This window comes from Brienomyrus brachyistius, chromosome 22 (genome assembly GCF_023856365.1).
Source record: "Brienomyrus brachyistius isolate T26 chromosome 22, BBRACH_0.4, whole genome shotgun sequence".
NCBI lineage: Eukaryota > Metazoa > Chordata > Actinopteri > Osteoglossiformes > Mormyridae > Brienomyrus > Brienomyrus brachyistius.
The window spans coordinates 13,301,865-13,316,464 of NC_064554.1; the positions used below are offsets into that span (position 1 = coordinate 13,301,865).

A 14,600-nucleotide genomic window follows, 5' to 3' on the forward strand; every position below is an offset into this window, starting at 1 on the left:
TGTCCCTATAATGTCACGACGCCCCATCAAACGGCGAGATAAATTTCTAGGACGGTCTCTCAAACGTGCTAAGGTGTCTTTCTTTTTTCGGTGCCATGAAAAAAAAACTTTACGTTATGTTATTCACATTACATTTCTAATATAATATGTTGATCTAACATAAAAAGTCAAACGTTAAAAGCAGTAATGTGGTTACTTTAGCATGCATATACAAATAGATATGAAATTTATGCGGTCGTTTAATTTCCTTTTAATTAATTTCAAGTTGACTGGCTGAGCACTGCAGCGCTTGACTGCTGTAAAACGAATTGTGCTGCTACCCTGTTTGTCACGAGGGGCTTACCGTAGTCTGGGTGCTTCCTCGTCACGTGAGTGCTGGTCACGTGAGTGTCATATTGGAAAGTGCGGCTCTGCAGCGGAGGACTGGGCAGCGGACTTGCTGCGATAGAAAAACGCCGCGGGTGAATCGGTGGTCGGCTGTAGTCGCCGTGCAGTGTCACCATTATGGCGAACATCGCGAAAAAAGTGTCGTGGTCCAGTCGGGGTGACGAGCCGGCCCAGGGGGAGGGAACTCCGCTGCTTAATGGCACTGGCGCAGCAAGATATTCCAGACAGGTAACTTGTTTGTTTACCCGGTATCTTCCAGTTAGTCCCCCGTTAGCTACCAACAAGGCAAGATCAAATCTCATTCTAATTAGCAAGTTGTCGAAGTGGTGTAGTTTTGGTTGTTTGTAATACAAGCCAAGTTTCATAACCATAAGTGACTCATTCATTCGTGACAAATGTTCCCCAGCCCGCTGCAATACTTTTTAATCATCTGTCTGATATGCTTAACGTAACGGTAATTAAGTCCCTTTCATGTTTGTTGCTGTAATGTAGCGAAGTTTTTAGTGGGTTAAGTTGGCCATTGTGTCCTCGATCCTCCTGAAACTGGGCGCATACTCTAGTTTTTTAATTATCCACGAAGGGACGAAGTTAGGCTACATACTTAGAGTAAAGGCAGACAGTTTATGTTGCGAAAGTATCAGGTTCAATTGAACTTTTTTTTTCCAGACTTGTAAACTTTCTTTTTCGTCTGATACATTTTGACTCTTTTTACAGTATTAAGATTCATTAACTGTTTAGCTTGCTTACATTATATTTCATTAAATGACATTTAGAGTTCATATGTTTAATGTTGTCCTTTAAAGAATGATCCCCCTATGATCAGTAAAGTATTTTCTTGTATTGTCTTGCCTTGCCTTATCTTAATTGTTTAACTGTCTCAAGATTTTACTTGGCTAAAACGTCCTTTCTCTGTCCAGTTTCCTGGTGATAAGCTCTTTCACGTAGGAAGACTCAGCACCGTGGACCTTGAAGAAGAAATAGACGAAGAGGTAATCTTGGAGGTTTACCGAATTTCCTCTTTTTCATGCAATTTTTTTGTGATCCGCCTTATTTTTGCGTGTCTGTATTTCTTTATACCTGGATGCAGCATGTGTTGTATCAGAACTTTTATTTTAATTGTACTGCTTTGGATTCAGAGTGTGACAGTTGCTGTAATGTGACACACATGCTGTTTGTGGACCAGATTTGGTGCCTTACTGCTTACTGCCCAGCTTAACGAACTCGCGGGCCCTTGTGCAAGACTCCGGGAACCGCTGTGGTCCGTTTCTCTTCCCGTCGCTGTTGCACACCGCAGATTGCGCTAATTTGGAATTTTAGTTAAGAGGAAAAAAAAAACTGCATTTACATACATAGGCACAGGATATCAGGCAGCGTTTGAGTCAATGCTGTGATAAGACCTGTTTTTTGGTTAACCTGGAGCAACTAGCAAATCTGTTTCTTGGTAATAAGTGTAGGCAGTGATTTAAAAACCCAGTCGTCCTCATTCTCTCACAGATCTTTAGCTGTTAATCCTACTGTGCAGCAACTTGCGAAATAGAAGCCCTCAGTGTTTGGACAACGCCCTCCAGTCATGCAGCGTTCATTGGAAATCCCTTGTGTGTGTTTCTGGTTACTGTCTGTACTTCCGATTAGGCCCACAGAGAAGTTAGATAACTTAATGATCTCTCGCATTATTCTGTGTGCAGGAGTCTGTCGTTTCCCGGCCAAAGGAGATTCCACACAACGAGAAGCTCCTTTCCCTGAAATACGAGGTAAAGGGCCAGCTTAGTTTTTCCACATTAAATTCATCAAGGACCCCGGTTTCGACGCCTGCCACGAATGCTGTCGTGTTCAGCGAGGGCCACGTTTGTGTGTTTCAGAGCCTTGACTATGACAACAGTGAAAATCAGCTGTTTCTGGAGGAGGAAAGACGGATGAGCCAAATGGTCGGTCTGACCGCTAATTGATAGGCACTAACTAGTGTCAGTGCTAACGATGATGCTAACATTGGTGCTAAACTAGCATTGGTGCTAACGTTGACGCTAATGATGGTCCCCCCCCCGGTCATCTCCTCGGGTCATGGCCTCTGTAGGGCTTTAAGTGCCTGGAGATGAGTCGCTGGCTGGTGTGCGCCCTCATTGGGATCCTCACCGGCCTCATCGCCTGCTTCATCGACATCGTGGTGGATAACCTGTCCGGTCTCAAGTACCAAGTCATTAAGCAGAGTATCCTTCCAACAGGGACGAGTGTCTGTGACCTAGATGCCTTTTGGAATTTTTTTTTTCCTTAACCTCTTCTGTTTTCGCTCAGATATTGAAAGGTTCACAGAGACGGGGGGATTGTCCATCTCCCTGATCCTATGGGTGCTGCTCAACTCCGCTTTTGTCCTGGTGGGCTCGGTCATAGTAGCCTTCTTTGAGGTAAGGCACAGCCTCACTACCAACCTGGCGTCTGATTGGCTGAACCAGCGGGGGGCTGGATCAGAAGACCCCGTTGCTCACCGATTGGTTGATCCCCGTTTTCCTGTCAGCTTATTGGTACTCTCTTTCTGTGTCTCTCAGCCTATTGCAGCTGGAAGTGGAATTCCCCAGATAAAGTGTTACCTGAACGGAGTGAAAATACCCCGTGTTGTGCGCCTTAAGGTAACAGGCTGATGTGTTAGCCAATCCCCTCAAGTCTCCTCCGGGGTGTGGTGATTCTGTGAAAGACTTGTCTGGTCAGATCCATGATACCGTTAACTTCTGTGTTTGTCTGGCCATTACTGCAAGGCCAGATTCACTGTATTAGAGTAGGACAAAAGCAGTAAATCTGAGTTTGTGACATTACTGTTGCCCCCCCACCCCCCTGTGTCCAGACTCTTGTGGTGAAGGTCTGTGGAGTGATTTGTTCAGTGGTCGGCGGCCTCACCGTGGGGAAGGTAAGAGATTCCATTCCGTACCACTGTGTAGTCAAGGACCACTTTGGCAAAATGGTGCTAAGCATCTCTGCCCCCCCCCCCCCCATGTGTCTGAAGGAAGGACCCATGATCCACTCGGGTGCTGTGGTGGCGGCTGGCATTTCCCAAGGCAGGAGCACGTCTCTGAAGAGGGACTTCAAGGTCAGATGTTCCTCCATGGTCTAGTTGTCTTCGTCTACATTAAGAGTTACGGTTAGGGTCTCGTCCATCTTTCCTGAGGCTCTGTAGAAGCCCTCAACTCAGTCACCAGTTTGTGAAGATTTTGATGAATGAGATCCCTCAGATCATAAACGATAAGAATCCTCTCCTGATGTCTTCGGCTTGAGCTGCGGCTGCTCTGGCTTTTCACAATGGCGCCCAAAGCTTCTTTTGAGAGCAGAACCCTGAGTCTGATTCACCTGCAGATCTTCGAATACTTCCGGCGGGACACAGAGAAGAGGGACTTTGTATCGGCGGGCGCGGCTGCAGGGGTGTCTGCCGCTTTCGGAGCTCCTGTGGGTAAGACCCGAAGCTCTGATCTCAGATCAGTTCCATGCCTCCAGAATCTAATGTTACCCTCAAGGAAGAAGGGAAGCTATGATGAGTAAAAAAAAGGTTATTAGAGTGTCCTGTCAGCGTTGGGCTTCTTCGGCCTCCGCCATTGATTTTTCGGTTTCAGGATGGAAAGTACAAGGTGGCTCTGTGTTGATGAATAATCCAGGAAAAAAATGCCACAAAGGCATGGAGTCACACCAGTGGAGTCTTATCCTTGCAATAAAGACCCCTGTATGACCTTTGCTGAATATTTCCAGTTTAGTGGAGCTGATCTGTGAGTAATGCAGTTATGCAGCAGTTTCTGATGGTTTCCGGTTTTGCAGGTGGTGTCCTTTTCAGCTTGGAGGAGGGAGCCTCCTTCTGGAACCAGATGTTGACCTGGAGAATCGTGAGTGACGTTTCCGATTAGCATACCTGATCTCCTTGCCCCGCCACGGGGCTCTGGTGAAATGTAACTATTCAGTGACCCGTATCTTTCAGTTCTTCGCTTCCATGATCTCGACCTTCACCTTGAACTTCTTCATGAGTATCTACCACAACAAGCCGGGAGATTTTAGTAACCCAGGTCTCATCAACTTTGGACGCTTTGACAGCGATGTAAGTTTCCCATTTCTGTCGGTGTTGTGATGTAGATTGTCCTTTTTAAAAGTCTGTAGATGGAATCTTGAAAATCAAAATATTGGGCATCGGTAATTGATCTGGTTGTCTTGGCCAATGGTATGCTGTCCGCAAGTCAAGTAGCTCTTGGGAGATGTCGGCCGTTACCCTCTGACATTGGTTTCCTGCCTCCCGTTAGTCAGTGGGGAAAATGTGATGTTTATGGATGTCTGGACAACTTAGAGTGGAGAGCATTTTATAATCATTACCTCGTTTGGGAAAGGCGAAAGAAGACGGTATAATTTTGACCAAAATCCAGAATGAGACCAAGTTCACACTGTTCCCGAACATGTTTTGGTCTTTCCTGTCCGTGCCGTTCAAGAAGGGGCTGATCTGTGAACTTTATGGGGAAACAAGGGTGAGAGAGAAAAGGATGAGCTGTTATTTCCAGAAAGGGCTCGACTCGGTACCCTGTCACATGAGCAGTGATGTATTTTTACCTGCCTTCTGGTCACATGGGTCGGAAAGGAAACCATGAAACGTTTGTTGGGGGACTTGGACACAGCCCCCACCCCGCAGCGCATGACTTTCCTGGGAGGCCCCCTGGGCTGGAAATATAGTCATCACCTCGGTGGACATGAGTACCCGCGCTGTTTTCGTTGGGCCTCCTGGTTTAGGTAGGCATGTTAGCCATGGCTGTGGATGTTTCTCGTTACAAGAGAGGCACCTGTAGCAGTTTACATGGTATGCAGATACGGTTGTTTATTTTATTTTTTTTAAACGCAGCAGAATTTTTCCCGCCTTCGCTGCCTGAAGTTTTTGGGAAACGTTTGCCCCGGATGCCCACTGTATGCTTCCTGTAGGATCACAACACGTTCACCATTTTTTTAAAAATTATACACTACTGTGCAAAAGTCTTAGGCAGGCAAAGAAAATGATATTTAGATTATCCTCGTGTTGGTGTAAAACTATGATATTATGCCTGTCAAAGTGTGTCAACTTCGCCATTTCAGAACCTCTGCTAAAATCATCCTAGTATTTGCAGCGACCGTCCAATGCAGCCATGTGTTTTTTTTGACTTGGCCACCAGCACACCTCATACAGCTAGTCAGTCTCTCACTGACTTTTTAAGCCAGTATATTTAATTTTTTTTAATTCAGCTGTTGGTGAAATTTAACAAAATCATGGAACGGCTGAGGTGCCCCTGAGGAGAAGTTTGGGAACTGAAGCGGTGTTCATCTAGCCATCCAACTAGATATCAGTAACTTTTTAGAAAATAGAAGAAATTACTCTATATATATATATATATATATATATATAAAAATAAAATTAAATTAAAAAAAAAAGAGGCAAACAAGAGGTGCCCCCATGTGTGTAGTCCTGTAGGGTGTGGTGATGTCATTTGCATGTTTGACTGGAGGATTCTGGGTATTGATTTTTTTTTCTTTTTTTTTACCCCGCCCTCAGAGCACGGAGTACTACCTGTATGAGATTCCTCTGTTTATCGTCATGGGAGCCTTCGGTGAGAGAGAGAGAGAGAGAGAGAGGGAGCGTCTTATTGTGGAAACCCAAACCTTGCTCTTTTACATCTTAACGGACTGGTTCTGTTTCTGGTTTTCTCATGCCGGGCCCATGTCTCTTTCCCCCCCGCAGGTGGATTGCTGGGAGCACTGTTCAACGTCCTGAACTACTGGCTCACCATCCTCAGGATCAGGTGTGCCTGTGTGCGTGTGCCTGTGTGCGTGTGTGTGCCTGTGTGTGTGTGTGTGCGTACTTCTGTGCGCATGTGTGCCTGTGTGTGTGTGTGTGTGCGTACCTCTGTGTGCGTGTGTGCCTGTGTGTGTGTGTGTGTGTGCGTACCTCTGCCTGTGTGTGTGCACGTAAGTGAGGCCTGTTTGGTTTTTACTGTGTCACGCCTGTCTGAAACTTAGGCATCTTAACACTTGAAATTAAATAATTAAATAAATATATCCCGAGACTGTGGGGCTGACCTTGAAACTGCCCCACACTGGTTTGATGCAAATGAAAGTTGTCCCACAACAAAATCATTAGCTGAGCCACCATGCCCCCCCCCCCCCCCCCCCCCCATCCCCAGGTATATCCACCGGCCCTGCCTGCAGGTGATCGAGGCCATACTGGTTGCTGCCGTGACGGCCACTGTGTTCTTCACTATGATCTACTTCTCCAACGACTGCCAGCCCCTGGGGGAGGATCAGCTGGAGGAATACCCCTTGCAGGTAAGGCAGCTGGAGGTGGGCTCTCTGTGATTTCATTGGCTGAACAGCTGAGAGGGTGTGTATCCTGTCCTCAGGCCTGAACCTCCACTTATCCCTCTCACAGCTGTTCTGTGCTGATGGCGAGTACAATTCCATGGCCACGATCGTCTTCAACACCCCGGAGAGGAGTGTCCGCAGCCTGTTCCACAGCCCCGCAGGTCCGTGGAGTTTCCAGCACGTGTTTCAGGGCAGGATGGGTCGTGACCTGAAGCCGGATTGGTCGCCCCTGTTGTGCCCTTCTTCTGGAAGAGATTATAATTACAGTCCGTTGTCCATCTTTAGAATGAACACCTGTGTTTGATATTGGTGACAGGCTGGCTAGGTCCGGGGCAGCTGTTTGAACAGTCAGACTCGTCTGCCACCTCTGTCGTGTCGTAGGTTTGTTTACGGGCCGCTTCTGGCTGATTGTTTTCCCAGACAGACAGCTAAACCCATACACACAATCCTCCTCAATTATTCAAGGCTTCCCTCATTTGGGATGGGGGGACTGTCACCCTGCCTGGGGAGAACAGGAGCGCTTCTCAAGTGCCCTGACGAATGCCACCGTAGGCAAGTTCGAACGGCACTAAACTGTGTTCATCCATGCCCTCTAGTGGATGAAAGACATACCAAAGTAACATGGCTTGGTCTTGATCGGCTCCAAATTGCACTTTACACCAGGTAGAAAAATGGAAATGATCATATGAAAAATGCCATTCATCATGAAATAATTTCTGTACACCTGTATCCTCATTACAAGGGTGAATCAAGTAAAACTAGCTGGTTTCGCTAGATTAGCGTTCTTGGGGATCAACTACATGATCAACATTTTAGCAAAAACGTGGGAAACACTGACTTAGGTGATGAATTCCACCACCACCACCCCCCCCCCCCCCCCGGCAGGTTCCTACAATCCCGTGACCCTGGGAATCTTCACCATCACCTACTTCTTCCTGGCCTGCTGGACATACGGCCTGACTGTGTCCGCCGGGGTCTTCATCCCCTCGCTGCTCATCGGCGCCGCCTGGGGGCGGCTCTTTGGCATCTTGCTGGCCTCCATTACGCCGCACAATTCCATACAGGTACATCAGGACGGGTCGCCGTTCCTGGGGAAGCGCCGTATAGCCGGTGAGGCGGCGTGGTCCGCTGGCGGAGGAGGGGCCGTCACGATAGCAGAGAGAAACCTCACAGTGGCGGCGTTTTCCACTGACCTTGATTTTTTTGCACATTTTGAAGAAGCAAAACTGAAAATCCGTTAATGGGTACGATTATATTTCAGGAGGACAAGCCCTCAAACGCTTTCAGTTTGATTGAAGTGGTTTTTGTGGCGATTCGCAAAACTGAAATGGAAGCCGATTTTGCGAACTTGTTGCTGTGTAGGACACGATGACTTGGTTCTAGAGCTCGTATCTCATGAAAAGCTCAATCCATGTTGAGGCACGGAATCATAAATTGCAGGTGTTGTTTCCATGATGTTACTTAATGGAAACACCCTTTATGCAATTTCACTTTGTCAACAAATTTGCTTGTTTGTGCAGAACTTTAATGGAAACGCTGCAGGTTTTGATATATTAAGGAAATTGAACGGGGTCTTTAGAAGTCAGAGGGCCTCCTTCAACACCCGCTTTAGATTGATTTCCTCTTTGTTGTCCAATCAGATTTACTCTTTAAGCAGTCACGTGACTCTTTGAAGGTGCCCTATTGGTTAGTGCTGTATCGATTTCCTGGGCCGCCCAGCGTCATGTCGGCATAGATGTAGTTTAACATAATGTTTGTTGGAAGTAAAGCCCCCTCGAAGTTTTTGAATGAGCATGTTTTATGATTTGTGGCGTTTCGTTTGACAGACCTTGGCCGACCCTGGGAAGTACGCTCTGATTGGAGCCGCCGCCCAGCTTGGTGAGTGTCCGTCCGCGGTCAGCCTGCTTTCAGAGCTCGTCTGGAGGTGCATGGAGGCACATGAGGTTTCGGGTTTGCGTCTGTTTACGAAGGTCTTTGCCAGGTGGGATCGTGAGGATGACCCTCAGCCTGACTGTCATCATGGTGGAAGCCACCGGAAATGTCACCTACGGCCTACCCATAATGCTGGTTCTGATGACGGCGAAGATCGTGGGCGATTATTTCGTGGAGGTCAGTGTTGACGTTTCGGGTTGGAGCGGGTTGGTCCATTTGGCATTATGTGTGAGCCTGTCAGCGAGTGATGAGCTCATCGCCTTTCAGACCGTGCAGAACTTGGAATCGGGCCAGTCGTGTTTCGTTAACTGCTCCGGTCTCATGTTTGCTTTTGGTGTGGGTGGTGCAGCTAGCCACCAGTCTGACTCCATCTTTTTTTCATCTGTCCTTCCAGTGACTGATTTTGAGAACCCTTCCGTTGTTTTTGCACAGCTGTCTAACTTAAGGTGGCACATCATGCTGTGACAGCTCGTTTCGCTTCTCTGTTCCTCAATGTGCCAGCAAATCTGCTTAGAGGAAGTAAAACTTCAAGGGGTGGCAGCTTATGAATGTTGTGCAGATGTGATCCTAAGCTCTTCTGAGTGACTCGAATTTTCCCACAGGGGCTATACGACATCCACATCAAGCTGCAGAGTGTGCCCTTCCTGCACTGGGATGCCCCAGCCACCTCCCACTCCCTGACTGCCAGGTATATTGCCCCCTACAGGATTTTCCCTGCTAATGCTTCAATGAGCCCAGTACACGCCTTTAGCAAGACATTGGTGCTTCATTCTCACTGTATATTCAGGTTTGGTGTGTCTGTCCATTCAGGGAGGTTATGAGCTCTCCAGTAACCTGCTTCAACCTGGTGGAGAAAGTGGGCACTATTGTGGATGTGCTCAGCAACACCTCGACCAATCACAACGGGTTCCCTGTAGTCTCCGGGTTGAGTGATGGCTGTGAGGTATGTCCCTCCCACTAGGGGTGATTTTGTTTTCCTGGAGATTTGTCACATGATGTACTTTGGGGCTTTGCTAATCTGAATTTTGTGCTCTTAGCCAGGGAAAATCTGTGGCTTAATCCTGCGTTCCCAGCTTATCGTGCTCCTGAAACACAAGGTGAGTGTGACCTAAGGTTCCTGCAGAGGTCAGCTGAATAAGGAGCTTGTCTGTCCACACTAACACCTATCAGGGTGCTTGGTGTATATGCATGCCTGTGAATGACAGTGCAGCTGACCAATGAGGGGTTTGATTATTGAATACCTGGATGTGACTGGCAGTGCGATTGGCCAATGAGGGGTCTGTTTACTGCGTACAATGTTGCGAATGGCAGTGCAGCAAGCCAATGAGAAGTGTGCTCATCCACGTTGTGACCGGTGTACTCTTTTCAACCAGGTGTTTGTGGAACGGGCTCGTTCTCGTCTCAATCTGCGCAAACTGCAGCTGAAGGACTTCCGGGATGCCTACCCTCGCTTCCCTCCGATCCAGTCCATCCATGTGTCCCAAGACGAGAGGGAGTGCATGATGGACCTGACGGAGTTCATGAATCCCACCCCCTACACTGTCACGCAGGTACTAGTCTCAGTCTCAGCCTTGGTCTTGGTCCTTGAGAACCAGAGACACATTTGACTAAACAGTCATGTTCTGCGACTGTGTTCTTCTGCCTCTTTTTCAGGAGACGTCGCTTCCTCGTGTCTTCAAGCTGTTCAGGGCCCTTGGTCTGCGGCACCTCATTGTGGTGGACAGTGACAACCAGGTGCGTCTGCCTTGCGAGGTCCTCAGGCCTTCGTCATCTCCAGCACATATCTCCATTCTCATTGTAAAATTCGAAAATTACTGCATCGGTTTTCAGCCAGTGGCCGTTGGGCATCCATCTAGATCAAGGTTATCACCATGGTTTCCTGTGCTACTCCCACCCCTCCCTCATAACATAACCAGCTATCTATGCCCTGTTCTACGTACCAATCATGTTCCCGGTGCCCAGGTGGTGGGACTGGTGACGCGGAAGGACCTGGCCCGTTACCACCTGGGCAAAGACGGCCTGGAGGAGCTGCAGCTGGCACAGACGTGATGCGTGGAAGGCGACTGCCGCGCTGCTCACCAGGCCAACCCCCCCTGCCCCCAGTCAGCCCCCGCCAGAACCCGCACCGGTCGTGCATTTCAGCAAAGTCCGGAACCCGGGATGCCAATGACTGACTTTCTGGTTTCGTTCACCGAGGGTTGGTTGTGATGGGGGAGGGGTTCGATTCCATGTGTGTTTTGCGACTTTTTGTTGCCCCCTCCCAGTTTGCACATAAAATAATTTATCCGTTATGTTTTTAAAGCACTTCAGAGAGAGTGAGAGTGAGAGTGAGAGTGAGAGTGAGAGTGAGAGTGTGTGTGTGTGTGTGTGTGTGTGTGTGTGTGTGTGTGTGTGTGTGTGTGTGTGGTTCTACACACACTTGGGTGTCAATCCCGCTCTGTGGTCATTTGCAAAGCTTTGGTAGCATTGTGATATACATTAGTGTAAATGTGTAAAAAGCATTTCAAGCTGTGTGTGTGTGTGTGTGAGAGAGAGAGAGAGAGAGATTAGCCAGGCCAATAACGTTCCTCCTTTACTCAGACTGTGGTCTATTGACAGAGGGTACCACAGTTTTCTTGTGACTTTAGCTTTACTTTAGGGGAAGTTAATTTTCCTCTCCCAGATAATTGTCTTGCACATTGTACCATTAACCAATGCCTCCCACCCCTCCCATGCCAGTGTAGGTAAGACCAACCCTGCCCCCCCCCCGGAAAAACCCTGACTCGCTTTGACCTTTTTCTCTCATGCTGGATGCTAGCGGTTTTTAACATACAGTGTTTTTTTCTCGTGAATTCGCCCATCGGCTGACTGCCACACTGCCTGCGTCCTCCCCCACCCACGCCAGTACGTGACAGTATGTATCCCCCCCCACCCCGGGTGATTCTCCAGGTCCTGTGTTTTTGACGGCGATTTGTCTCTTGTTGCGCCGTACAGCCTCTAGGTGGCAGAAACCCTGGTTTCTGATATATACCTGAATAAATTATGCAAATCGGGGTCAGGTTTACATGGGTCGGGTGCCAAACAATGCCAGTAGTGTGTGTGTGTGTGTGGGGGGGTGACTTCACAGGTGCTCTCCTGAAAATGTGTGTATATCATTGTTTTTAAATGGCACTTACTGAAAGCAGAGTGGGGTTCAGGGCAGCTTAATGATTTGCAAGGTGACCATGGGTCGTGTTTGGCCAAGGGGGCGCTAGTGTGTTGAGGAAAGGAACTTATTCTGGTCTTTGCAGGCTGTGCTAGAAACCCAAACCCACTCCCATGGCTGTATGTGGCTCCGCACTTTAAATGCCTCTTACCCCACCTCGTTTCCCATCTGCGCCCTACAACTTACAAATCCTTGCAATGTCACGTGCAAGGGGGCCCCCTACTGGCCAAGCAAGGCCCTACAGTCGCTGGTGCCCTTGGGGGTCCAGCCGTACAGTTTTTGCCAACAGCAGAGTTTACACTTTGACTAGTTATGTGCTGTTTAGTTATTTTGTTTTTAATTAAGGTGAACTTGCCTAAGTGACCCTGATCAGTTAAATAGGGTTTTTACCCACCCAACAAGCCTATCGAAAATGGACATACCAGTTAAACGGTAAACGATGTGAATCCCTTAGCAGATTTTGATTTTATTCTGAATATTAAATGTCGTGTTTTAACTCAACCTTAAATAAATTAAAGTATCTCCATTTTAAAGAGCACTGTGACTGGATGAGAGAATTGTTTCGGCGTTGGCAAGTACCACCTTAGCGTACATTTATAGAGACGGCTGAAATATACTGGATAATTTTGCATAATTTTTATTTTGCCAAGCTTGATTTTCTTCTGTGATTTCTGAAATCTAATAAAGGTTTTGATGCATATGCCTATTTGTATTGCACGAGTCAGTCATGCTGTTTAATAAGAATCATTTGTATTTATACAAACAATGATAAAAAAATTATTGTATTAAATGGCGTGTTTGATGATACTGCTGGTGACTCCGTGGCACTCTTTGAGCAACGTGTCCGTATCCTAAATTTCTACCTTCTGACACACAAATTCTCAGACTAAATGAGATTACTGCAGTCCCGTTGCCGGGGTAATGCAATTGTTTAGGTGGATGTCGCTGAATGCATTTCAGTGGGAGGTCCAGAAAGCCTGGGACGCGATTTGACGGGGTAGAAATGAGATGAACGGTTCTGTTGTACCTTGCAGATTTGTACCTTGCAGATTTCCCTCGATTTGCTTATTAGTTGCTGGAAATCAATATTTAAAAAAAATGTGCGTTGAACATGCCTTTCCATCCCGATCCATGAACCCAGTTTTCCCAGATATCAGCAAAACAATGAGAAATTCTATATATAAAAAAAAAAAAAAATCAACATTTGATTAAGTTTTATTAATGCTTGCTTTCATGTTAAAAAATTTTGGTGCACAATTTAATTTTTTTTTTAACACATAACATTTGGTTGAAATTGTAACGTGGAACATCAAGTCTGGGGCGCAGTTAAGGGGGGAGATTAGGACAGTAAAAAACTTGGAACATAACTGCATTGGTGTGGGTTTGTGGCCCAATATGATATGCATTCATGGGGCCCAAATTCTCTTGCAGAATCACAGCATAGATCTCTTTGTATATTTTTTAGGTTTAAAGGACTCCGGAGATTGAGATATTGTGTTTTTAAAGTTTCCTTGGACTCCCACAGTAAATTTTACAGAGCTGGGGTCTCCATAACTTTTGCTGTGCAATAAATTTTGCTGACTGGGAAAGGGGGGGGGGGGTTCCCCAAGATTTTTGCCGGCTCGCCTACCCATCGGCTCACCTTGAAAATGCCCAAAATGTCACCTGGCTGTTCAGCCCTGCTATAAAGTTGCAGAAAGACATGACGTTGTACTGTGACCTTACGATGTTACAGATCCGAGAAATAGCGTACTAAGCAGCACGTGTTTCCCTGCTGTGTTAAGGTGGGCCTTAGAAACCCATAACGCACTAATGCAGCTCTGGATGGCGGGCTATGCGTCAGTAATGCTGTCAGAGAAGATTCACTCGTTAGTCTGATGTGAACTTAATCAGATTATGGGTCCTTTTTAGTCGCAGAATACAACATAATCCATGGCAAATGGACATCGGTGCCGTCTTTATGATGTTATGCTGACAGTGCCTTTAATCCCACCCCCCACCCCCCACCAATCCCTTTCCCAACTTCATGTTGTCTCTTAATCCTGTATGTTTCAGTAATATGAAGACGGAATTTCAGTATTCTCTGTTGCGGTTGTTTTATTTTTATCTCGCGAGTTTCATGCATTTTTAAGAACCGCGCAGAACATCAGTTAACTCTGTGCTGCTGGAATCCTGAGGATTGCCTTGATGGGTAGTGTAGGAGTTGAAGGACTTGCGTAGTCAGATTTAATTTTTTAAAAAGGAAATCTATTAAAAAGTAACATGCAAAGTAGTTTATTATTATTATTATTTTTTTTTTTACATAACAATTTCAAGAGAAACTGAGAGCCTCGTTTTAATGGGCTTGTCTGGTAAAGTTAGTTTGACACTCGTACTGCATGTATTATTAAACATTTATCTATCCATCCATCCATCCATCCCGGCTCCGTCAACATGCAAACTTCAGTAATTCAAAACACTTAGTATTGAGCTTCCATTGTGAGCCTTAGCAGCCAATAAACAAACCGCCAATAATGAATATCACAGGCTTTGGTGATGGACACAGACTTCCAGACACGCCCCATATTCCTGACGCATTCCTCACCATGACCCTGTCTACTTCACATTCGCAGCCCAATATTTCATTCAAACTGGAGTTCGAAAGCTTGTTGGAGCCGAATGGACAATTTTAAAGACCAACATGGCAGAAAATTCAGTTCTGAAAGAAAGGAAGTTTCGATTTTTAATGAACTTATGAGATGCAGCAGAGATTCATCTT

The 14,600-nt window shown here is 46.7% G+C and overlaps 1 protein-coding gene across 1 annotated transcript; it reads left to right on the plus strand.

Moving 5' to 3' along the window:
• Positions 1 to 369: 369 nt before the first annotated feature.
• Positions 370 to 12,548, plus strand: clcn7 (chloride channel 7). Its single transcript, XM_048991269.1, has 25 exons — positions 370 to 615; positions 1,305 to 1,376; positions 2,073 to 2,138; positions 2,247 to 2,312; positions 2,459 to 2,591; positions 2,677 to 2,786; positions 2,928 to 3,008; positions 3,221 to 3,283; positions 3,380 to 3,463; positions 3,727 to 3,820; positions 4,180 to 4,244; positions 4,337 to 4,453; positions 5,921 to 5,975; positions 6,107 to 6,167; positions 6,549 to 6,690; positions 6,794 to 6,887; positions 7,612 to 7,790; positions 8,553 to 8,604; positions 8,708 to 8,835; positions 9,261 to 9,346; positions 9,469 to 9,601; positions 9,696 to 9,755; positions 10,032 to 10,208; positions 10,312 to 10,392; positions 10,621 to 12,548. Exons 1-25 carry the CDS (start codon positions 505 to 507, stop codon positions 10,705 to 10,707), a joined length of 2,397 nt encoding a protein of 798 aa, XP_048847226.1. The 5' UTR covers positions 370 to 504; the 3' UTR covers positions 10,708 to 12,548.
• The last annotated feature ends 2,052 nt before the right edge of the window (positions 12,549 to 14,600 follow it).